General features: G+C 43.7%; 1 protein-coding gene across 1 annotated transcript in view; it reads right to left on the bottom strand.

The window, feature by feature from the left end:
• PRDM2 (PR/SET domain 2) overlaps nt 1–27227 on the bottom strand; it is a 169026-nt gene that overhangs the window by 44919 nt on the left and 96880 nt on the right. The window contains exon 5 of the mRNA XM_056553416.1: nt 26925–27054. Within this exon, the coding sequence (XP_056409391.1) occupies nt 26925–27054 (130 nt within the window). The remainder of the gene's footprint in view (nt 1–26924; nt 27055–27227) is intronic.

Raw genomic sequence — 27227 nt, 5'->3', positions numbered from 1 at the left:
AAATCGCAAGTGAAATCACACTTGCAATTTGCGCGATTCCGGGTCTATGGTGACCCGGAATATAAGGGGGATCGCGGTTGTCCAAGACACCCACGATCCCCCTGAAGCGATAGGAGTGAGGTGGCTGGGGTGCCACCCCTCCTATCCCTGCTATTGGTGGTCTAGACGCGACCACCAATAGCAGATCGGGGGCGGGGGGGTTAACTTTCGTTTTACCCGTCCTGCCCACCAACAATAGGTGGGGCAGAACGGGTAAACCGAAGAGGAGCGGCGCCGGAGTCCACTTACCCTGCGGACGAGGCTGCGGACGACGATTGGCGTTGGAGATTGGCGGGCGGCGATGTCATGCAGCAGGCTTCCTGGATCCGACGGAAGCCGGTAAGTTGCCTACCAATATCTGGAGGGCTACAGTCCGAGACCACTATACAGTGGTCTCTATACTGTAGCACTCCAGATGTTGCAAAACTACAACTCCCAGCATGCCCAGACAGCTGTTTGAGCATGCTGGGATTTGTAGTTTTGCAACAGCTGGAGGGCTACAGTTTGAGACCACTATATGGTAGTCTCTGAACTATAGCCCTCCAGATCTTGCAAAACTACAACTTCTAGCATGCCCACACAACTGTTTGCTGTCAGGGCATGCTGGGATTTGTAGTTTTGCAACATCTGGAGGGCCACTGCAGTGGTCGCTATACTGTAGCTCTCCAGCTGTTGCATAACTACATCTCCCAGCATGCCCTTCGGTGATCAGTACATGCTGGGAGTTGTAGTTTTGCAACAGCTGGAGGCACACTGGTTGGAAAATATTGAGTTAGATAACAGAACCTAACTGAACGTTTTCCAACCTAATAAAGGGTAAAACACTACATATACGCCCCCTTACACTGTCCTCCCCAATAAAAATTAAAAACGTCTTGTACGGCAGTATTTCCAAAACGGAGCCTCCAGCTGTTGCAAAACAACAACTCCCAGCATTTCTGGACAGCCACTGACTGTCCAGGCATGTTGGGAATTTAGCAACAGCTGGAGGCACCCTGTTTGGGAATCACTGGCGTAGAATACCCCTATGTCCACCCCTATGCAATCCCTAATTTAGTCCTCAAATGCGCATGGCGCTCTCACTTCAAAGCCCTGTCGTATTTCAAGGAAACAGTTTAGGGCCACATATGGGGTATTTCCGTAGTCGGGAGAAATTGCACTAAAAATTTTGGGGGACTTTTTCTCCTTTTACCCCTTATGAAAAGGAAAAGTTGGGGTCTACACCAGCCTGTTAGTGTAAAAAAAAAAAATGTTTTACACTAACATGCTGGTGTTGCCCTTTACTTTTTATTTTCACAAGAGGTAAAAGGAAAAAAAGACCCCCAAAATTTGTAACGCAATGTATGGAAATACCCCATATGTTGGCGTAAAATGCTCTGCGGGCGCACAACAAGGCTCAGGAGTGGGAGCGCACTATGTACATTTGAGGCCTAAAGAGGGGTGGCTGATTTCACAGCGGTTCTGACATAAACGCAAAAAAAGAAATACCCACATGTGACCCCTTTTTGGAAACTGTATGAGAAAGGAATGATAGCACGGCACTCACCATCCAACAGTGATTTATTCAGATCGGGGTACAGTCCATGTGTAGATCACATCAGTACAGTGGAATCTGGGGGAGACAGGAAAGAGAGCTCATAGGAGCTTGTGCAGCAACGTTTCGCGGTAAAAACCGCTTGGTCACGCCTTACAGACCAGTTCACACCGCCAGGTAATATCCTCTTACCTGGCCGTGTCAGAACTACGCCGCAATGATTGACGTCTAGACAACCAATAAGATACGAGGGAATGCGCTAACCACTGTCTTGTGTACGGGCGAATCAGGGTCAACATAGCCACAGTGGGTCTAAGTATGTGTCCCTCCAGCAGTTCGCCCTGCCAAATTGAATAAGATCGCTACGGACAGTATATTGGTGACAGCGCTCCCGTCCAGCCGTCATGCCCGCAGGGTAGGGGAATCGAGCGCCACCATGGGCGCAAGTATGTGTCCCTCCAGCAGTTGCTAAAGCGCTGTTCATTAAGCTAATACAGCTAATACAAAAAATGAGTGGGTCCTGAGGATCACAAAAAATCATAGTCACAGTCCGGTTTAGCAGGTTGCTGGATTATTAGGTCACTGGCAGAAATATGTAGCAGATTAGCAGAAGATGTTCAGTTTGTTTCTCGCATTAAACCCTGCAGGGCTGATAGCATTAAGTTTAGAAATCCATTTGGCTTCTTTCTGTAAAAGTGTTGTTTTTTTGTCTTGTCCAGGTTGAGGTCCTTTTACACTCTCTAAGCCAAAGAAGGATAACACTGCAGGGTCTCCGGCATGACAGTCCTTCACGTGTTCTGCAATACTGGGGACTCCGGTCCCTAAGCGGGTAAGTCTATAGTGTTCTCTGAATCTGATGAACATTGATCTCGTGGTGCATCCTATATAAAACATTTGGCAAGGACATTTTATGCAATAAATTACATGGTTTGTCCTACATGTAATGAAGTCCTTCACGTACACTTCATTCCCACCAACTTGATAGTTTTTTCCCTGGGAGAAGGAACTTGCAAAAAGAACAATTTCTACATCTATAGTTCCCAATCGGGTTTGATTCGTTGAGCCAGGTTTTCTTTGTCCCACCTTTTGACTTGTATGTGCTCCGGACTAAAACGTTCTTAATGGTGGTAGTTTTCCGGTATGCCACGACTGGTTTATTTTTTGCAGTTTCTCTCAGACTGGGGTCATCCTCAATTAAATGCCAATGCCTATGTATGGCTTGTCTAATTTCATTTGCCATCGGACTGTACTTGAAGGAAAATGCAAATTTCTTGTTTTCATTTTTATCTTTATCTTTCTGCTCTTGGTTCGTTTTATTTAGCAGAGAGTTCCTATTCACCTCTTTCGCTTTCTCAAGCGCATTATCCAAAGCTTTCTTGGGATAGCCTCTTGATACTAAATGCAATTTGAGCATATTGGCTTGCATTATGAAATCCTCTTCCTTACTGTTTATTCTCCTAAGCCGGAGGAATTGACTGTAAGGGACATTTTTCTGAAAAATAATTTCTTTCAGTTTGACAGTTTATGGTACAAGCAGTGCACGGGAACGGCAATGGGGACGCCGGTCTCGTGCACTTTTGCAAATATATTTCTTGCATATTTGGATGCAAAGATGATATACTCGGAAAATAACCCATTTCTGCGTCACCTGAAAATGTACAAAAGATTCGTGGACGATGTATTCATTATATGGCACGGGTCAGAATATGAATTTTCACAATTCGTCCAATACCTTAATGAATGTAAGCATATGAATATGGCATTCACATCTGTCTTCAGCGGGGAGGAATTGCCTTTTCTGGACGTAATAGTCTCCTTACAGGAAGGTACAGTCACTACAAAGGGTTATAGAAAACCATCAGCACCCTTGCTATATCTACATTACAACTCCTTCCATCCATCCCACACGAAAGAAGCTGTCCCTTACAGTCAATTCCTCCGCCTTAGGAGAATAAACAGTAAGGAAGAGGATTTCATAATGCACGCCAATATGCTCAAATCGCATTTAGTATCAAGAGGCTATCCCAATGGATAATGCGCTTGAGAAAGCGAAAGAGGTGAATAGGAACTCTCTGCTAAATAAAACGAACCAAGAGCAGAAAGATAAAAATGAAAACAAGAAATTTGCATTTTCCTTCAAGTACAGTCCGATGGCAAATGAAATTAGACAAGCCATACATAGGCATTGACATTTAATTGAGGATGACCCCAGTCTGAGAGAAACTGCAAAAAATAAACCAGTCGTGGCATACCGGAAAACTACCACCATTAAGAACGTTTTAGTCCGGAGCACATACAAGTCAAAAGGTGGGACAAAGAAAACCTGGCTCAACGAATCAAACCCGATTGGGAACTATAGATGTAGAAATTGTTCTTTTTGCAAGTTCCTTCTCCCAGGGAAAAAACTATCAAGTTGGTGGGAATGAAGTGTACGTGAAGGACTTCATTACATGTAGGACAAACCATGTAATTTATTGCATAAAATGTCCTTGCCAAATGTTTTATATAGGATGCACCACGAGATCAATGTTCATCAGATTCAGAGAACACTATAGACTTACCCGCTTAGGGACCGGAGTCCCCAGTATTGCAGAACACGTGAAGGACTGTCATGCCGGAGACCCTGCAGTGTTATCCTTCTTTGGCTTAGAGAGTGTAAAAGGACCTCAACCTGGACAAGACAAAAAAACAACACTTTTACAGAAAGAAGCCAAATGGATTTCTAAACTTAATGCTATCAGCCCTGCAGGGTTTAATGCGAGAAACAAACTGAACATCTTCTGCTAATCTGCTACATATTTCTGCCAGTGACCTAATAATCCAGCAACCTGCTAAACCGGACTGTGACTATGATTTTTTGTGATCCTCAGGACCCACTCATTTTTTGTATTAGCTGTATTAGCTTAATGAACAGCGCTTTAGCAACTGCTGGAGGGACACATACTTGCGCCCATGGTGGCGCTCGATTCCCCTACCCTGCGGGCATGACGGCTGGACGGGAGCGCTGTCACCAATATACTGTCCGTAGCGATCTTATTCAATTTGGCAGGGCGAACTGCTGGAGGGACACATACTTAGACCCACTGTGGCTATGTTGACCCTGATTCGCCCGTACACAAGACAGTGGTTAGCGCATTCCCTCGTATCTTATTGGTTGTCTAGACGTCAATCATTGCGGCGTAGTTCTGACACGGCCAGGTAAGAGGATATTACCTGGCGGTGTGAACTGGTCTGTAAGGCGTGACCAAGCGGTTTTTACCGCGAAACGTTGCTGCACAAGCTCCTATGAGCTCTCTTTCCTGTCTCCCCCAGATTCCACTGTACTGATGTGATCTACACATGGACTGTACCCCGATCTGAATAAATCACTGTTGGATGGTGAGTGCCGTGCTATCATTCCTTTCTCATACTGTATGCTATCATTGTCTAAGCGCTTGTGCACCGCTGCAGTGAACAGTACAGATTTCCCTACATTAAGCTAATAGCCCCCAGATACCCAGTGCTGGGTGCTCTCATCTCTATTCATATTTGCCATTTTGGAAACTACACCCCTCACGGAATGTAACAAGGGGTAAAGTGAGCCTTAACACCCAACAGGTGTTTGACAAATTTTCGTTAAAGTTGGATGGGAAAATGATTTTTTTTTTTTTAATTCACTAAAATGCTGGTGTTACCCTAAATTTTTCATTTTCACAAGGTAAAATAGGAAAAAAGCCCCCCAAAATTTGTAACCCCATTTCTTCTGAGTAAGAACATACCCCATATATGGATGTAAAGTGCTCTGCGGGCGAACTACAATGCTCAGAAGAGAAGGAGCGCCATTGGGATTTTGAAGAGAAAATGTGTCCGGAATTGAAGGCCACATGTGTTTACAAAGCCCCATAGTGCCAGAACAATGGACCCCCCAACATGTGACCCCATTTTGGAAAGTACACCCCTCACATAATGTAATAAGGGGTACAGTGAGCATTTATGCCCCACAGGTGTCTGACAGATTTTTGGAACAGTGGTCCGTGAAAATGAAAAATTTTATTTTTCATTTGCTCAGCCCACTGTTCCAAAGATCTGTCAAATGCCAGTGGGGTGTAAATACTCACTGCACCCCTTATTACATTCTGTGAGGGGTGTACTTTCCAAAATGGGGTCACATGTTGGGGGGTGGGGCCACTGTTCTGGCACCACAGGGGGCTTTGTAAACGCACATGGCCCCTGACTTCCATTCCAAACATATTCACTCTTCAAAAGCTCAATGGCGCTCCTCCTCTTCTGAACATTGTAGTTCGACCGCAGAGCACTTGACGTCCACACATGGGGTATTTCCATACTCAGAAGAAATGGGGTTACAAATTTTGGGGGTAATTTTCTCCTATTACCCCTTGTAAAAATGTAAAATTTGGGGAAAAGCAGCATTTTTGTGATTTTTTTTTCATTTACACATCCAAGTTTAACAAAAAGTTGTGAAATACCTGTGAGGTGTTAAGGCTAACTGTACCCCTTGTTACGTTCCTTGAGGGGTGTAGTTTCCAAAATAGTATGCCATGTGGGTATTTTTGCTGTTCTGGCACCATAGGGGCTTCCTAAATGCGACATGCCCCCAAAACCATTTCATCAAAATTTGCTTCCCAAAAGCCAAATGTGACTCCTTCTCTTCTGAGCATTGTAGTTCACCCGCAGAGCATTTTACGCCCTAACATGGGGTATTTTCATACTCAAAAGAGATGGGGTTACAAATTTTGGGGGTCATTTTCACCCATTACCCTTTATAAAAATGGTAAATTTGGTAAAAAACCTGCACTTCAGTGAAAAAAATTTTTTTCTTCATTTACACATCTGACTTTAATGAAAAGCTGTCAAACACCTGTGGGGTATTAAGGCTCACTGGACCCCTTGTTACTCTGTTCTGGCACCATAGGGGCTTCCTAAATGTGACATGCCCCCCAAAAACCATTTCAGAAAAACTCACTCTCCAAAATCCCATTGTCGCTCCTTCTCTTCTGAGCCCTCTACTGCGTCCGCTGAACACTTGACATCCACATATGAGGTATTTCCTTACTCGAGAGAAATTGGGTTACAAATTATGAGAGGATTTTTCTCCTTTTACCCCTTGTAAAAATTCAAAAACTGGGTTTACAAGAACATGCGAGTGTAAAAAATGAAAATTTAGAATTTTCTCCTTTGCTGCTATTCCTGTGAAACACCTAAAGGGTGTTACTGAATGTCATTTTGAATACTTTGAGGGGTGCAGTTTTTATAATGGGGTCATCTGTGGGGTATTTCTAATAAGAAAGCCCTTCAAATCCACTTCAAACCTCAACTGGTCCATGAAAAATTCTGATTTTGAAAATGTTGTGAAAAATTGGAAAATTGCTGCTGAACTTTGAAGCCTCTGATGTCTCCAAAAGTAAAAACATCTCAACTTTATGATGCAAATATAAAGTAGACATATTGTATTTGTGAATCAATATATAATTTATTTGGAATGTCTATTTTCCTTACAAGCAGAGAGCTTCAAAGTTAGAAAAATGCAAAATTTAGAATATTTCACGAAAAAACAATCTCGGAATCAGAATGAAAGGTAAAAGCATCAGAGTTATTAATGCTTAAAGTGACAGTGGTCAGATGTGGTTAGCGAGTTTTGCACATTTACACTCAAAACAATCCCTATTTACAATACATAAAAAATTACGCCTGATATGTGGATGACATATTGGTAATATGGTCCGGTAGTGAGCAACAGTTTTCGGATTTTGGCGCACACCTGAACGGGATAAATTCTGAGAATATGTCATTCACTAGCCACTTCGGTGGAGACACGCTCGACTTCCTAGATGTAAGGGTAAAAAATGTACAAAACTCGCTAACCACAGAGGGATACAGAAAAGAAGTAGCCAGGAATACCTTATTGCACTATAACAGTTCACATAGATATGCAATAAAAAAGGGCATCCCATACGGGCAATCCGCTTAAAGTGGAATAATAGCAGTGAAGGAACATACATATAACAAGCTAATGAGTTAACAGAAAGGTTAAAAGAACGAGCCTATCCAATAGAATTGATAAGAAAAAGCAGACATAAAGTAGACCTGAAAGACAGAAAAGAACTACTAGTCGAAAGAAAGAAAATAACCCCAGAAAAACGATTCACATTCGTGTTTGACAACTCACCAATGAACAAAAAGATAGAAGCCGCAATAAGACGAAATTGGTATATAATAGTCAGATGAAATACTAAAAGCTGTAGCATTGAGGAAACCAAGGATTACATATAGAGATGAGCGAACTTACAGTAAATTTGATTCGTCACGAACTTCTCGGCTCGGCAGTTGATGACTTTTCCTGCATAAATTAGTTCAGCTTTCAGGTGCTCCCATGGGCTGGAAAAGGTGGATACAGTCCTAGGAGACTCTTTCCTAGGGCTGTATCCACCTTTTCCGGAGCACCGGAAACCTGAACCATATTATGCAGGAAAAGTCAGCAACCGCCGAGCGGAGAAGTTCGTGACGAATCGAATTTACTGTAAATTCGCTCATCTCTATTTACATACAAAAAGAACAAAACAATAGGAGACGAGCTGCCCAGAATAAGGAGGAAAGAAAAAGAACATGGTTAGGAGACTTCACCGAAAGGGAATCTAAAATGCAGAAACTACAATGACTGTAAATACAACATGGTAATGAGGCATCTAAGGCTAGGGCCCATTTACCATACAGTAAACGAATTGATAACTTGCAAGTCCAAAAATATTGTATATGCAATTCTCTGCCCGTGTGGCTTCTTTTATATTGGGAAGACGCACCGCCAGTTGTTCGTTCGGATCAGGGAGCATTTTTACTCCATCCAAACGAGTAGACAAAGAGCGACTCGCTTAATATCACATGTAAAGGAGGCACACGGAAATAACCCTGAAGTTCTCCGATTTGTAGGCCTCGAAATCGAACCCAGAGAAGGAGAAAATACAGAGAGAACGCTTCTTAAAAGGGAGTTGCATTGGATACTAAGGTCAAATGCATTGGGCCCTTTAGGGTTAAATGAAAGAGCAGATACAGCGGTATACCTGTGATTTGCTCCGCCTCTCCTCGGGTGTTGCACATCACGTGTGTGGGTGGTCACTAATGGGTTTTACCTGAATATAAAGTGCACTTGTCCAGACAGAGTGGTGTGGCCGGATAAAGCACTGATCAGTGCGAAACGGAGCTTGTCGCCTGTTGGTATCCCCCCTGTAAATGTCCCCTCCCTATGAATTTATGTGAGTATTTCTCCAAATAAAGAAGTCGGAAGACGTGAATTTGGTGAGTCGCCGTTTTTTTCTATACCTTCGCTTGGTTATGAACACAAAACCGTGAAATAACTCTGCAACTCAGATCATCAGAAAACATGACACTGGCCGAACAGATTCAACGTGTGAAGTTACTTAGATGCTAAAAACAGTTTAACATGTATACACCTCGTCAAGGAGAGAGCAAAAAGAAAAAAAATAAGCTTTTAAGGCACTTTGAATCAGATATGATGCAGATTCTGCACTATTCATTGTACGGATGACACAGAGGACATGTCTTTGAGGATCCCCTTAACCTACATATAGTCCATTAGAAGACGGCTGATGTTAGGGAGGAACATAAATGGAGAAGTCAAAACCCACTGAGACTCAAGCTACCGCTATTGCCTTCACCGGGGCTGACACTACCTATAGGCGATGTAGAAGCCAGCCTAGAGTGCCCAGTGGATGTGGGTGCTCCCCAGGGATCCAAGATACACGTCCTGGACTCAGGAGTGAGTGTAGCTTTAAACGGTGTGTGCCTCTAAGATGCATACAGAGGTTGAAGAACGACATGGCCGTAACAGGACAGAGCAACACTGTTCCATCCTGTCACTTCAGGCAGCGTTTACTGTGCAGAAAGTGTCTCTGTATGATGTTATATTCACAGAAGGAGAAGAAGCCACAGGGAGAAGAGCATCTGGAGCTTCAGGGGAATGATGGAATGGTGTCTTTTAAATTGGGGGCAATCTAAGGGGATATGGGGGCACTGTGAGATCAGAGATCATATGGAGCAAAGTGACGCAATATGGGGGTAGTGAGAGGGGATATAGTGGTAAAGTGAGGTGGCCTGCTATAAGGGGGCAATGTTACAGGTCTGCTATATAGGAGCAATGTGAGGGAATATGGGCATAAAGTGGGCACTATTACTATGTGGAGCAATACACATGGGATAGTTTGTATAGAGGTGAGAATTGTGCTGGACAAGGAGTCTAAAATGCTTGTGGTCTGTAGAGCCTGTGTACAGCTGGTATCACCCTCAATATAGTCACTGTATGTAATCCCTTATATGGTCTGAAGAGCATGTGTACGGCTGGTATCCACCTCAATATAGTCACTGTATGTAATCCCTTATATGGTCTGTAGAGCCTGTGTACGGCTGGTATCCACCTCAATATAGTCACTGTATGTAATCCCTTATATGGTCTGTAGAGCCTGTGTACAGCTGGTATCGCCCAGTCACTGTATGTAATCCCTTATATGGTCTGTAGAGCATGTGTACGGCTGGTATCCACCTCAATATAGTCACTGTATGTAATCCCTTATATGGTCTGTAGAGCCTGTGTACGGCTGGTATCCACCTCAATATAGTCACTGTATGTAATCCCTTATATGGTCTGTAGAGCCTGTGTACAGCTGGTATCCACCTCAATATGGACACTGTATGTAGGAATATTAATCTGTATAAAGTACATTTTATTTAATAACAGTATAGTGCAGAAAAACAGGGGTGTGACTAAGGGGCAGAAACAAAGGGGTGGAGCCAAGGGGTAGCAAAATGAGGTTTTGCCTAGGGTGGCAAGAAACCTTTCAACAGCCGTGGCTTTCACCATGTAGAAGAAAACAAGGAGTCCTGTAATATGTAGGACTGTTCCACCAGATGGTCCAGATGAAGTCAGAGCAGATTCATGGTCTCTTTTTTTAACTCCTTAGTAGAGGGCAGCAGGGTAATATACATATAATACTGCATGGTATTACTGAAATCATATCAAATTGCAATACACACGTACCTTAAGTGAAGTCATATGCAAAGTATAAAAAGTATGGTACAGTGCAGGTAAAAGAATAAAGGAGTAGCACAGTGTATAGGATGTGGCCATCAGACCTACATCCACTATGCCCACTACCCAATTGCCCCAGGTTCTCAGACACCCCTAATTTAAGGCAGACAGGGATAGATAAATAATGTATAGCTTCCTCCAAACCAGCGACGGGAGTGAAAGGGCGCTGGACACACAGTATAAGGAAAGGATTTGGTTTAATCACCCATGATGCAACGCATTTCACAGTAAGACTGCTTCATCAGGCATCCTGATGCCTTACTGTGAAACATGTTGCATCATGGGTGATTAAACCAAATCCTTTCCTTATACTGTGTGTCCAGCTACCTTTTACTCCCTTCGCTGGTTTGGAGGAAGCTATACATTGTGGATTTTAGAGACGTGGAGCGGCTGCAGGCCCCTCAATCATACACACTGTTCCATCGTTACACTTGGTGGAGTGTAACTTTATGGGGTTAGCGCTACCTTACTTACCCTGTATATATATTTTAATGTTACAACACCACGGAGCGCTGTCTTCATTTGTTTCAGTCAGATAAATAACAAGGCATATATCCCAATTATGTCGTGTAGCATTTAGTGACCATGCCATAAATGGGTACCCACAACCCTGGATACAACGAGTGGAGCTTCAGTGTCCCTCACCCAGCAGCGGGCATAGTGGATGTAGGTCTGATGACCACATCCTATACACTGTGCTACTCCTTTATTCTTTTACCTGCACTGTACCATACTCAATATACTTTGCATATAACTGCACTTTAGGTATGTGTGTATTGCAATTTCATTTGGTTTCAGTAACACCGTGCAGTAAATTTATTTATCTATTCATAGTGTTGCTATAGTTGTCTTATATAGTTTTTGTATGCTTATATAGTAGGTATTTGTGTCTTTCGAGGACGCTTGTTGTAACAAATAAGTAGAAACGCGTTGGGAGACTATACCAGCATATGTTTTAAATGATTTAATTGCCTAGTGTGAGACCTCTGATACATAGGAGATTGGTATCACTTTGATTGTTGTTGGCTCGGTTGGAAGTAATTTGCCATTGTCTGACTGTAGCTACAAGCAGTGGCTAGGAGAATTTTTTTACTCACTTAGGGATTCACATTTTGTACTGGTGGTTTTTAATGAGTTATTAATAAAAGTTGTTTTTAGGCACTTCTTTGTTTGATTAAGTTTTGCCAACTCTCCCTGATGACAGAATTCAGGGGACAGAAGGATCGGCATGTGGGAATTCAAATGCTTGATCCTTCGCTCGTGAGGTAGGTAAGTCAAGATTCAATATAGCAGAAACAGGTTCTATTCGGCACCGCTCATACAGGTGGATCTCTTAATTGCATAAACTGGATCCTAAACACCTTCAGACAAGCTAACCCCTGTTGGCTTAGAATAGCAGTGCTTCACGTGTCAAAAGTGGAGTAATCGGCACATATATACTTCCATAGAAAGAAAACCGGAGCACATACCAATTCTGTTGATAGCCGTTGATTCTCTATTACATAGCTTCAATGTCGGGGTTTGCGGGAGAGGGTGGACCCGCAGCGGGAAGGGGAACGTCAGGCAACGGTCCATGTCACGCTGGAATGCGCTTCGTCAGGCCCTACGTCACCGGACTTGAGGGAGTGTTTTAACATCACCACGGGATGAATGGGAAGGGAGTGACGTATACATGGATCAAGGACGGGGAACAAAGGTAAGACAACAGTGAAACATGAAAAACAAAAAAGTGATGATAAAAACAATAACACTTGTCATAGAATCAAGTAGATGCACCATGGAAACTGCTAAATAAATACTCAAGCCCCAATGGGCCCGTAGCATTTGTACAGAGAATCCATCTGGATTCTTGTAACGGTAAATGTTGGTGCATGTCTCCTCCATTTGAGGACTGTTCAATCCTCTCAAGGACCATAAATTTGAATGCCTTTGGATTTCCCTCATGGTTCTCACACATATGTTGGATGAATCTTGTGCAGCCTTTTTTTGTGATTAATGAACGAATATGTTCTCTTATTCTATGATACAGTGGTCTTTTTGTCTTGCCTATGTAGTAACGCCCGCATAAACAAATGAGGGCGTATACCACATAGGTCGTTTTACACGTAGCAACATTTTCTGTGTGGTCATTCCGCCGTGTGAACATGGCTTCAGCCTGCTTGAATGTCAACATTCGATCCTTCTCTTCCCTGACATCAGTTTTTGAGAGTTGGAAGGACCCACACCCATGAGACAACTAGTCGGAGAGTTCAGATGACCTTGATGTAATGTGTATAGAGCCTTAAAGCTTTACTGTCACTTATGAAAAGTTTTTTTAATGTCACATAGAGATTTGGTTAGGGGATAAGATGTCTAGGGGCAGAGTATCCCTTTAAGGCTCCGTACAGTTCAGAGGTCACTGAGTGGCCCTGAAGGAAATCCTTTTCGCTAGAAGCAGCTGATGGTCAAACATTCAACGGATGAACAAACAATGAGCCACTGCGGCCACCCACATCCCTAGCCCATATGGGCTATTCTAATTATTTAACCATTTAAGAAATATACTGGGGCAGTTAGGGTGTAGAGACCCAGATCAATATCTACCCTATATGGTGGTTATCTCCGCTGCCAGCTATTTTAACTGTTTAGATGCCACTATGAACATTGACATCGGAATTTAAATGGTAGCCCCACATGTCATTGGTGGTTCAGTGGTTTGGATCAACTCGCTGTAACAAGATTGCGTGCTGTGATAGATAGCCAGGCTATACTAGCAGATAACAGATAATTCAATTCAAGGCATTGCAATGAGCAATCAAATGATTCCTTATAGAAGTCTCTAGTCAAAAATGTGTTCATTGTTACAAAAAATTTTCAATCCCCTCTATAACAAAAACAAGAACAGGAAGAATGTACACAAAAAAAGCAATAACTGATTTCGCCATTTCTGCATGTGGTGATAACGTAAAAAAATACCAAATGCCAGAATTGTCGTTTTTCGGTCACATCACATTCCACAGAAAACGCTGTGAAAAGCGGTCAAATGATTACAAAGTTATGGCACAAAAAATGACTCCCCACACAGCTTCATAGACCGAAAAGTAAAGAATAATAATAGATGAGGAAGTTTGCTAAATTAAAGTTTTTTTTCCTTTTTCAATTTTACCTAACAAAACTATTGTAGGAAAATTTCAAACATGGCTTCAAGCTGCACTTCAGTTGCTATCAGCAAAAAAAAAAATTTCCAATGGCAAATATTCGTATACGGTTAAAATAACCACTTTAATGTAATGTGTCGGTGAACTTGAGCAAAATCCACAGAAGTTTTGGCTACTTAAGGCTCTGGCTAATTTAGCAGGAGTTCCCATCACACGGCTCAGTCAGTCAGCTGGATCCTCCGTGTGACCCTTTAATTTCCGCGGCCGCACATCCCCCTGACAAACCAGAACTTTCTCTCGGCTGATTGTTGGCCCAATTATCAGGAACGTTCATTTGCTAATCCGGTAAGAGCTGATCTTTTTATTTTACTTTTAACCCCCTTTTTATTTTAACCCCCTTCCCTCAGAAACCCTCCCCGCCACCACCTGCCCCTCCGCACCCACAAACATGACGATGATAATAGAATCCCAAGTTTCACATGGCATATAACATCATATCCAAAAAGATTTCAGGGCAGGAATATCTGCAACATATATAAAATGCGCAAAACCCCCAGTCCCACCCCAGAGGGCTCCGTCCTACATCCTATAGGACCTAACAAGCATGGTTTAGGCTCCAATGGTGGGATAATCCCATATACTGTACAAATGAGCAATAGCACATCCCTCCAGTAAGGAACCAAAAGAGTGCTGTTCCACACCATTTAAATAAGTGAGTCCCTGACTGGCCACACCGTGGTCCGGTGGAATAATCATTTTCTACACCCTGTGTATTGGGAACAGCTGTGACAAGCGATTGCGGTATGCAAAGGGTTGTGGAATCATATCGTCCGACGCTCGGGACATGCAGTACTGGGCACATGGCAGGTGAATTCTTCAGGCATTTAGCCCTGCTTCGGGGCAAGCAGAGCCAGGCCCGGATGTTCCGAGTGAGCACCGCTTTAACCCTTTGCCAAAGAATGGCGTCATTATACAGTGGTGCAGCAGCACCACAGAGGTATGAAGCGAACATTGGGGCGGAGCGCACTTCATACCGACTTGGTCCCAGCTGCTATCAGCAGCTGGAACCCATGGATTATGCCAGACATCAGGCCGGTGTCCTGCATTAACCCTTTAGACGTCGTAATAAAAGTTGATTGTGGCTTCTAAAAATGACAAAATCTAGTGCCAGTAGCTCAGGGTGTAGCATTGCAGGCTGTAGCAATAGATCGCCAATAAAACTGATCAATGCTGTTCCATGTGTAATAGTCTCCTATGAGGAGAATACGGTGTGAATAAAGTTAATTAAAAAAAAGTTAATAAATATGAATTAACCCCTTTTATAATAAAAGTTTGAATCACCCCCTCTTTTCCCATTTTGTAAATAAAATTATATTAACAAAAAAATAAACATAAAACATGTGGTATTGCCATGTGTGTAAATGTCTGACCCATTAAAATATTATGTTAGTTAAACTGCATAGTAAACATAAAAAATATACCAAAGTCAAGAATTGCATATTTTTGGTCACTTCATATACCGGAATTTTTTTTTATAATGTCCCAATAAAAACTAATAAAAACTAAAAGACCATGACACACACACACACACAAAAAAAAATAATAAAAAAAAGCCCTTATACATCCCATTATACTGTAAAATAAAAGTTATGAAGGGTCAGAAGAAGAGGCTTTAAAAAATACTTATTATCTTATGGACCGACAGAATAGTGCACAATTTGGTGGTAAAATAAGTGATGTTTTGAAAGTATTACGGCTTTTAGAGGGAAAAAAAAACAAAACCTCCCCTCATTTTGTGTACCAGGACAAGTGCATTGTGCTCCAGTTTTAGTAGTGGTTTGTTTTTTTTGTAGTTTTATTTTGTAATTTCCACACCCCTGACAAAACAGTGGACTACACCTCATCTGACCGAGGTCCCACATCACCCTTCTATTTACTATGGACCACCAAGGGAAATTTGTTATGTGGGAGTGTAAATGTTCTTTATACATCCAATGATGGACTCCAATATAGCATTAGTATGGATCTCCAGTGATCCCACCTTACAGTATAGCATTAGTATGGATCTCCAGTGATCCCGCCCTACAGTATAATATCAGTATGGATCTCCAGTGATCCCGCCCTACAGTATAGCATTAGTATGGATCTCCAGTGATCCCGCCCTACAGTATAATATCAGTATGGATCTCCAGTGATCCCGCCCTACAGTATAGCATTAGTATGGATCTCCAGAGATCCCGCCCTACAGTATAGCATTAGTATGGATCTCCAGTGATCCCGCCCTACAGTATAGCATTAGTATGGATCTCCAGTGATCCCGCCCTACAGTATAGCATTAGTATGGATCTCCAGAGATCCCGCCCTACAGTATAGCATTAGTATGGATCTCCAGTGATCCCGCCCTACAGTATAGCATTAGTATGGATCTCCAGTGATCCCGCCCTACAATATAGCATTAGTATGGATCTCCAGTGATCCCGCCCTACAGTATAGCATTAGTATGGATCTCCAGTGATCCCGCCCTACAGTATAGCATTAGTATGGATCTCCAGAGATCCCGCCCTACAGTATAGTATTAGTATGGATCTCCAGAGATCCCGCCCTACAGTATAGCATTAGTATGGATCTCCAGAGATCCCGCCCTACAGTATAGCATTAGTATGGATCTCCAGTGATCCCGCCCTACAGTATAGCATTAGTATGGATCTCCAGAGATCCCGCCCTACAGTATAGCATTAGTATGGATCTCCAGTGATCCCGCCCTACAGTATAGCATTAGTATGGATCTCCAGTGATCCCGCCCTACAGTATAGCATTAGTATGGATCTCCAGTGATCCCACCCTAAAATATAGCATTAGTATGGATCTCCAGTGATCCCGCCCTACAGTATAGCATTAGTATGGATCTCCAGTGATCCCGCCCTACAGTATAGCATTAGTATGGATCTCCAGAGATCCCGCCCTACAGTATAGCATGAGTATGGATCTCCAGTGATCCCGCCCTACAATATAGTATTAGTATGGATCTCCAGTGATCCCGCCCTACAGTATAGCATTAGTATGGATCTCCAGTGATCCCGCCCTACAATATAGTATTAGTATGGATCTCCAGTGATCCCGCCCTACAGTATAGTATTAGTATGGATCTCCAGTGATCCCACCCTACAGTATAGCATTAGTATGGATCTCCAGTGATCCCGCCCTACAATATAGTATTAGTATGGATCTCCAGTGATCCCGCCCTACCGTATAGCATTAGTATGGATCTCCAGTGATCCCGCCCTACAATATAGTATTAGTATGGATCTCCAGTGATCCCGCCCTACAATATAGTATTAGTATGGATCTCCAGTGATCCCGCCCTACAGTATAGTATTAGTATGGATCTCCAGTGATCCCGCCCTACAGTATAGCATTAGTATGGATCTCCAGTGATCCCGCCCTACCGTATAGCATTAGTATAGATCTCCAGTAATCCTGCCCTACAGTATAGCATTAGTATGGATCTCCAGTGATCCCGCCCTACAGTATAGTATTAGTATGTATCTCCAGTGATCCCGCCCTACAGTATAGTATTAGTATGGATCTCCAGTGATCCCGCCCTGCAATATAGTATTAGTATGGATCTCCAGTGATCCCACCTTACAGTATAGCATTAGTATGGATCTCCAGTGATCCCGCCCTACAGTATAATATCAGTATGGATCTCCAGTGATCCCGCCCTACAGTATAGCATTAGTATGGATCTCCAGTGATCCCACCTTACAGTATAGCATTAGTATGGATCTCCAGTGATCCCGCCCTACAGTATAATATCAGTATGGATCTCCAGTGATCCCGCCCTACAGTATAGCATTAGTATGGATCTCCAGTGATCCCGCCCTACAGTATAGCATTAGTATGGATCTCCAGTGATCCCGCCCTACAGTATAGCATTAGTATGGATCTCCAGTGATCCCGCCCTACAGTATAGCATTAGTATGGATCTCTAGTGATCCCACCTTACAGTATAGCATTAGTATGGATCTCCAGTGATCCCGCCCTACAGTATAGTATTAGTATGGATCTCCAGTGATCCCGCCCTATAGTATAGTATTAGTATGGATCTCCAGTGATCCCGCCCTACAGTATACCATTAGTATGTATCATAAAAATGGCAGAGTTGTAGATATATAAAAAAATAAAAAGGAGGAACGTGGCAGCTTGAGCTAAATGATCTGAATATACCATTCGTCTACAGCTGCTCCAATCTACATATCCCTCTCCACTCCCAGAACTCAGCATCATGTAAAGAGTAACATTCAGGCAGAACGGGGTTCTGCCATAGGTGTAAATTTAGGGTATCCCAATAAATCAAGCATAGTCCTGGCCTTTACCCAAATCTTACACAGTAGATGAGTAGAGGGGAAGCATCAGGGGGCCTGGTGAGAGCACCAATGTCCAGAATATGTAAAGGTACACGGCCACCATGCCTAGCTATAAACATTCTACCTGTGGGACCCAAAGCAGTTACACCCGCCCAGCCCATGATTTGATATATTTGGGATGTAATAAAATATAACCAATGATTAGGTAAAGTAAACCCATTATAGGTCCTACTCCACTGCAATGTCTCTAGCCGAATCCTAGCATACTGCCCCACCCCCCCACACAAGCTGTCTTAAGAGGCGCTGTATTCTTTGAAAGTACGACATAGAAACATAGAATGTGTCGGCATATAAGAACCATTTGGCCCATCTAGTCTGCCCAATAATCTGAATCCTATCAATAGTCCCTGGCCCTATCTTATATGGAGGATAGCCTTATGCTTATCCCATTGCATGACAATCCACACTGGAGAACTTTGGAGTATGTAAAGCAGTTGGGGCATCAGTACCATCTTTGCCACCTATCAGCTCTTTGGTGCCCCACACTTCACAGTAACATAGGTTGGAAGTTATGTTTCTTTTGTTATGTAGTGGTGGTACCGGGGTACTGCAGGTTAGTTTTCATTTAACCTCTTCAGGACATAGGGCGTATGGATACGCCCTGCATCCCGAGTCCTTAAGGACCGAGGGCGTATCCATACGCCCGTGGGAATTCCGGCCCCCACCGCTAGCCGGTTGGGGACCGGAGCCGGATGCCTGCTGAAATCGTTCAGCAGGCATCCCGGCATATCGCCCAGGGGGGTCATTATGCCCCCCCATGTCGGCGATCGCCGCAGATCGCTGGACAATTCAGTCCAGCGATCTGCGGCGATTCCGGGTCAATCGGGTCTCCAGTGACCCGGTGACCCGGAATTACTGGCTGTTCGGGGCCGTCTCTGACGGCCCCGAACAGCCAGAGCCTGCAGGGGTGAGGGGGCACTGGTGCCACCTCACGATCGCCCTGATTCGTCGGCTGGATTACCGGCCGACCAATCAGGGCGCCTGCTGCGGGTGTCACTCCCGCACCCGCTCCGCCCCTCTTCTGGAGGACGTGAGCGGGTGCGGGACGTGCACCCCGGGTGCTGGGGACCCCGATCCCCGGCGTTAATGTTGGGAGCTAGGCCCCAGGAGCAGCGGCGACGACGAGGGACTGACCTGCAGCGTCTGGATCGTTGGAGGTGAGTGACAGCCTCCTGCTGTTGCTTAGCAACAGCTCCCAGCATGCAAAAAGGGCATGCTGGGAGCTGTAGTTATGCAACAGCAGGAGGCAGACCACCACAACTCCCAGCATTCCCTTATGGGCATGCTGGGACTTATGGTTTTGCAACAGCTGGAGGCACATTCTTTCTATGGAAAAGTGTACCTTCAGCTGTTGTATAACTACAACTCCCAGCTTGCACAAACAGCTAAAGTGCATGCGGGGAGTTGTAGTGGTGCATCTGCTGGTTGCATAACTACAACTCCCAGCATGCCCGTTGGCTGTCGGTGACTGCTGAGAGTTGTAGTTTTGCAACAGCTGAAGGCACACTGGTTGTGAAACTCAGAGTTTTTTTTTTTACCTAACTCAGTGTTTCACGACCGGTGTGCCTCCAGATGTTGCAAACTACAACTCTCAGCAGTCACCGTACACCATGCACCGTACATGCTGGGAGTTGTAGTTTTGCAACAGCTGGAGGCACACTGGTTGTGAAACACTGAGTTAGGTCACAAACTCAGTGATACATAACCAGTGTGCCTACAGTTGTTGCAAAACTGCAACTCTCAGCAGTCACCGACAGCCAACGGGCATGCTGGGAGTTGTAGTTATGCAACAGCTGGATGTCCCCCCCAATGTGAACGTACAGGGTACACTCACATGGGCGGAGGATTACAGTAAGTATCTGGCTGCAAATTTGAGCTGCCGCAAACTTTCTGCTGCAGCTCAAATTGCCAGCGAGAAACTACTGTGAACCCCCGCCCGTGCGACTGTACCCTAAAAACACTACACTAACACACAATAAAATAAAAAGTAAAAAACACTACATATACACATACCCCTATACAGCCCCCCTCCCCTCCCCAATAAAAATGAAAAACGTCTGGTACGCCACTGTTTCCAGAACGGAGCCTCCAGCTGTTGCAAAACAACTCCCAGTATTGCCGGACAGCCGTTGACTGTCCAGGCATGCTGGGAGTTTTGCAACAGCTGGAGGCACCCTGTTTGGGAATCACTGGCGTAGAATACCCCTATGTCCACCCCTATGCAATCCTTAATTTAGGCCTCAAATGCGCATGGCGCTCTCACTTTGGAGCCCTGTCGTATTTCAAGGCAACAGTTAAGGGTCACATATGGGGTATCGCCGTACTCGGGAGAAATTGTGTTACAAATTTTGGGGGGTATTTTCTGGTTTTACCCTTTTTAAAAATGTAACATTTTTGGGAAAACAAGCATTTTAGGTAAAAAAAAAATTTTTTTTTTACATATGCAAAAGTCGTGAAACACCTGTGGGGTATAAAGGTTCACTTAACCCCTTGTTACGTTCCCCGAGGGGTCTAGTTTCCAAAATGGTATGCCATGTGTTTTTTTTTTGCTGTTCTGGCACCATAAGGGCTTCCTAAAGGTAACATGCCCCCCAAAAACCATTTCAGAAAAACGTACTCTCCAAAATACCCTTGTCGCTCCTTCCCTTCTGAGCCCTCTAATGCGCCCACCGAACAATTTACATAGACATATGAGGTATGTCCTTACTCGAGAGAAATTGGGCTACAAATACAAGTAAAAATTTTGTCCTTTTACCCCTTGTAAAAATTCAAAAATTGGGTCTACAAGAACATGTGAGTGTAAAAAATGAAGATTGTGAATTTTCTCCTTCACTTTGCTGCTATTCGTGTGAAACACCTAAAGGGTTAAAATGCTGACTGAATGTCATTTTGAATACTTTGGGGGGTGTAGTTTTTATAATGGGGTCATTTATGGGGTATTTCTAATATGAAGACCCTTCAAATCCACTTCAAACCTGAACTGGTCCCTGAAAAATACTGAGTTAGAAAATTTTGTGAAAAATCGGAAAATTGCTGCTGACCGTTGAAGCCCTCTGGTGTCTTCCAAAAGTAAAAACTCATCAATTTTATGATGCAAACATAAAGTAGACATATTGTATATGTGATCCCAAAAAAAATGTATTCGTAATATCCATTTTCCTTACAAGCAGAGAGCTTCAAAGTTAGAAAAATGCAAAATTTTCAAATTTTTCATCAAATTTACGGATTTTTCACCAAGAAAGGATGCAAGTATCGACAAAAATTTACCACTATGTTAAAGTAGAATATGTCACGAAAAAACAATCTCGGAATCAGAATGATAACTAAAAGCATTCCAGAGTTATTAATGTTTAAAGTGACAGTGGTCAGATGTGCAAAAAAACGCTCCGGTCCTTAAGGCCAAAATGGGCTCCGTCCTGAAGGGGTTAAACTGCAGTACTCTAGCACCACCACTACACAGCTACCAGCCCAGTTCATTGTTTAGTGTGGGCACGATCGGCTGGGTGTCACCATCCTCCAGGGATAGCCCAGCAAATCTTGAGGATATCCCAGCAATCATTTAAGCCCAGAAAAACTCATTTAAGTCTCATTCGTAATTAATGACTCCACTTCAGCATTAGAAAAAATGGTCTAGAACTCAAATTGTAAAATTAGAATTCAAAGCACTATAAGAGCCAGACAGAGATGCCAACACATTGGGGACTGGTGTAGTGGATCTGATGGTGACCAACACATTGGGGCCTGGTGTAGTGGATCAGATGGTGACAACACATTGGGGACTGGTGTAGTGGATCTGATGGTGACCAACACATTGGGGCCTGGTGTAGTGGATCAGATGGTGACAACACATTGGGGACTGGTGTAGTGGATCTGATGGTGACCAACACATTGGGGCCTGGTGTAGTGGATCAGATGGTGACAACACATTGGGGACTGGTGTAGTGGATCAGATGGTGACAACACATTGGGGACTGGTGTAGTGGATCTGATGGTGACCAACACATTGGGGCCTGGTGTAGTGGATCTGATGGTGACCAACACATTGGGGCCTGGTGTAGTGGATCAGATGGTGACAACACATTGGGGACTGGTGTAGTGGATCTGATGGTGACCAACACATTGGGGACTGGTGTAGTGGATCAGATGGTGACAACACATTGGGGACTGGTGTAGTGGATCTGATGGTGACCAACACATTGGGGACTGGTGTAGTGGATCTGATGGTGACCAACACATTGGGGCCTGGTGTAGTGGATCAGATGGTGACAACACATTGGGGACTGGTGTAGTGGATCTGATGGTGACCAACACATTGGGGACTGGTGTAGTGGATCAGATGGTGACCAACACATTGGGGACTGGTGTAGTGGATCAGATGGTGACAACACATTGGGGACTGGTGTAGTGGATCAGATGGTGACAACACATTGGGGACTGGTGTAGTGGATCTGATGGTGACGACACATTGGGGACTGGTGTAGTGGATCAGATGGTGACAACACATTGGGGCCTGGTGTAGTGGATCTGATGGTGACCAACACATTGGGGCCTGGTGTAGTGGATCAGATGGTGACAACACATTGGGGACTGGTGTAGTGGATCTGATGGGGACCAACACATTGGGGACTGGTGTAGTGGATCAGATGGTGACAACACATTGGGGACTGGTGTAGTGGATCTGATGGTAACAACACATTGGGGACTGGTGTAGTGGATCTGATGGGGACCAACACATTGGGGACTGGTGTAGTGGATCTGATGGTAACAACACATTGGGGACTGGTGTAGTGGATCTGATGGTAACAACACATTGGGGACTGGTGTAGTGGATCTGATTTGACTGGTTTAGCTCAGTCCTTGTGATCTGAAGTGGATCTGATGGAGACCAGCGCACAGTCAATAGATAATCCACTAACCAGCTGTCATTTCCAGCAAGAAGGATGTATCTGATGTACAAGAATTGAGCATTACTTATGCATACAAGATCACACACCATATAAACACCATGACCTACATAAGGGAAACACTGCCCATTGCCAGTTACTTAGTCACAAGCGAGACCAAGTGTTATGACAGCTCAGAATGTCACTAGTGCCATATGAAACTGCATGAAAGCTTAACCCTACGGTAAAGGGATTGCTCCTAAAAAGAGAAGCATATTGAGGGACATTTATCAAGGTTTGCTTATGTATTCTTCTTTTTTAGTACTTTTTTCCTTACTTTTTTTTTGCTTATGTGTGACTTATTTATCAACTGGTTTCAGCCTGTGGATAATTTTCTTTCACGTAAGCAATTTTTCCTTTTTTACTTTGGTAGTAGCTTTTTCTTCTCCATATTTGAGCTGGAATAAATGTAGTAAATTTTTAACCCTGTTGCGACTTTTTTTTGGCGCAGTTGCGACTGTCGCAGTTAATAAATACCTGACTACCCGTAGTCCATTTTAAATGTATTACTACGTAGTTAATGTTTGAAAAACTTGCTTTTCTCGCTTTCCAGTCAAAATGTCGCACGAAAAATCGCGTAGTCGCAGTTGCGACAATTATAGTAAAGAAAACCTGACTAAACCCGTTGATAAATGTCCATAATTGTGATCATTCTTGCTCACATGTGACTCTGGTCCGGTTGATCATGGATCTGATTAGCAGAAGAATTAGACAGCGTTAGTTTCTCTTTGAAGTAACTGGAAGAATTTTCGAACCATAACCCACTGGAAAAGTTTTTGGGTCATAAAAGGGCCTTTCAGAGGGGGAGATTATGAGCTGATTGGGATTAATATTTCCCCTTGTAAAAGACTCTGTGATCAGCAGACGAACAAGAATTGCTTATTCACTGACAGATCACTGGGATCATGGCCAGTCAACAGCACCCCCCCCCCCCTTATGATATGTGGACAACTATTATATACGAGAAGGGCCAGCATCTTTATAGAGCTTGAGAGAAGGCTCATTAAACAAACACTGATCCTTTAGATCACTGGTCCCCAAATCTGCCCCTCAAAAATGCCCCCAGCCTCTGGGACAATTTTTAGAACTGTTACCCAATGATTGCTCTGGAGTGTCTTGAAATGGGGGATGTATACATGATTTTATGGTGGTCACAAGCTTCAAATTTTAACCCATTGTAAGAATGTTGAGGACCTTAACCCCAATGGATCATATATTCAGGACCCTTAGTAAACTTAGTGACACTGAACACCATATATTTCTTTATTATTGGCAAAACCACAAAGACAAAAAGTAAAAACCTCTTCAAGCTAAAGTAGAAATTCACAATCCCTCGTATTCGAGCTACAATTTGTCAGAACTTAAAGCGTAACTGCAGAATATATGTTTAAATCTCCTACAACTCTGTAGCTCAAGGGTACGTAGACTTGCATGGGACGAGAGTGAAGAGTGCAGCTTCATTCCCCACTCCGTGTATACGCTAAGTGCACAATTCTCCCGGCTCGATGGTCAGTCAATTTCTACGACAAATCAGTAGGTTTTCCTTATGACAGCGCTGATTTAACCATTTAATGGCATTATTTTGGTCAGAATCTTCTTCTAAACATTTTGCAGAATCTGTAGGATAAGTTACAATACTTTCAGTCAGGTGGGGAACAACCACAGAGAAAAACTGGAAAAGATTTTTCTCCTCGTCAGTCTTTCGTAGGTACAGAGCTATTCTCCCCTTTTGCTTTAAAAGCTGTATAAATCGAGGTTAAATATACAAATCCAGGTAAATTACAAAATGTCATTAAAGGGGTATTCCAAGATGTTTTTTATTTGACTATGCTACAGGGGCTGAAGTGTAGTTCATAATATAGTGTCTGTACCTGTGTGTGATGCTTTCTCACAATTCTTCTGTGATTTTAACCCCAATATTTATTGTTAACAGCATTTAAAGACTTGTCTCAGACTTTTCCCAGGTTGCAATGCGGCTGAGGCCTTACTCACTAATCAGCTGATGACAGGGAGCCTGTCTGCTTCAATGGGTGGAGCGATCGCTTGGTGGGAGATAGATCAATCTGAAACTAATGCAACAGCTGGAGGCACCCTGATTGAAAACCACAGGTCTTTTGAATGGATGCAGCTCATTAATGTTTCAATGGGTGGGGTGGTTGATGTGTGGGAGGGAGGAAAATGGAATTATGGGATTTGTAGGCAAAAAAGAAAAAGAAACATTGTTATGGTAATCTCACGACATAGCCATTTAGCCCCAAGACAAGCGCAGATCCTTCCTAAGCATGTCCATTACTGTCTGCCAGGTACATACTAAAATCACCTTATGGTGGAGAACCCCTTTAAGTATAGATACAAGAACTGACTTAAAAGGGTTCCCTGATGGAATGTTTTATTTTCATATGTCCCCAGCCTCCGCGCCCTCGTAGCCAGACCTGTAGATGTGACATCACATCACCGCTCAGCCAATCACTTATTGTGGCACCTCGGCCAACGATTGGCCAGATCCACTGTCAGTTCCCCTTGGTGTAGACACTAAGCTCTGCATTTCGGGGGGAAAAAAAAATTCCACCAGACAACCCTTTTAAAGTATCTCAGGACACAGGGACATTTCTAAAGTTACAATTGGTTGGGGTCTGAGTGTAGGGATTGGCCTCAGACAGTCAGTTGGTGCAGATGACTCCCCGGGGGTCACCACCTCATCTCTAGTCAGTGACAACCTCAATCCATGGACATTACAGTGCGACTAATCCTGACCGGAGGATCTGGCCTCAGTTTAGTAACATATTGGCGTCATTACATGTGACGGCTTACATTGGAATTTCACATTTCTTCTCAGGAAGTTGAGCAACAGATCTCAATAACTCATTAAAATACTTCACAGATCACCATTTCCTTGTTCCCCCACTAGGCCCTACTCCAGCGGCTGTACAAAAACTATCCCCAACGTAATGTATACATGTACACTACACACAGGACACACTATAAAATATAATTGTATTAACTGACACTATGTATACACACAATAAATGTGTAGAACACAACAAAATACAGTAGCAAATATGTATACGCCAGTCCTAGACTAAAATATAGTGTAATATATATCTACAAATACTGCATACACACACTATATATAGTATACATGACATATATAACCACACTATACAGTATAGAGCGGATCCATGATCTACACAATACATACATAATCTATATATACGGTATAAACACTATATACAGCACATACGAGATCTACGCACAATGTATACCGTACTTCACAGACAGACGAGCATTGGTAAATGAAATGTGATTAAACACCAGAACAGCTGATGAGATCCAGGAGGACAGCCATAATCCCGGCCCGTGATCCCTCTCTGCTCTGTTACTATCCTGGGACGCCGTCCGATCTGCAGTTTAACCGGAATAGCATGAAGCTGTCGGTCTCCCAGATCAGCCATGAAGCCACCGTCTGAACTTCACTTGCCACCCTAACTCCTGTATAAACCTGACACCCAGCTCACCGCACAGCAGAGCCAGACCAATACAAGAAGGAGCCAACAATCCAGGCCCTTTCTGGCTGCAGTAGGAAGGGGAGGGCGCGGAATCTGCAGAGCTGGCACATCATATGATTCAGCCATGGTGGAAGCTACAAGAATACATGCAGACAGTGCAGTCTGGGAAAGGTCACAGCGACATGCAGGCACACACACAGCATGGAGACCCCCGCCTCCCCCTCCTCTCAGCCCAGCTTACCCCTCCTGGATTTGGGCGAGCTCCTCTTGCTCCTGTGGCTGGCAGCTCTCTCCTCCTCTATGGCAGCTGCTACCTCGGGGTTGTCTACTCCATTGTACCAGACTAAGAGCTCCTCTCCCGGCTCAATTGGCTGCAAGAATTACAGAGACAAATATAACACCAATCAGAGGGGAGATTGTTAGTACATTGCAAAAAAGGGAGAGGGAAAGGGAGAGAGAAGCAGGCTGAGGGCCAGAGGGCGTGGAGAGGCGCTGGGGATTATAAACAGCTGTAGTCTGCACTGACTACTGACTAACCAAACAG

This window comes from Hyla sarda, unplaced genomic scaffold (genome assembly GCF_029499605.1).
Source record: "Hyla sarda isolate aHylSar1 unplaced genomic scaffold, aHylSar1.hap1 scaffold_301, whole genome shotgun sequence".
Classification (NCBI taxonomy): domain Eukaryota; kingdom Metazoa; phylum Chordata; class Amphibia; order Anura; family Hylidae; genus Hyla; species Hyla sarda.
The sequence above is the reverse complement of the archived record's forward strand: the minus strand, read 5'-3'. Positions and strand labels throughout refer to the sequence as shown.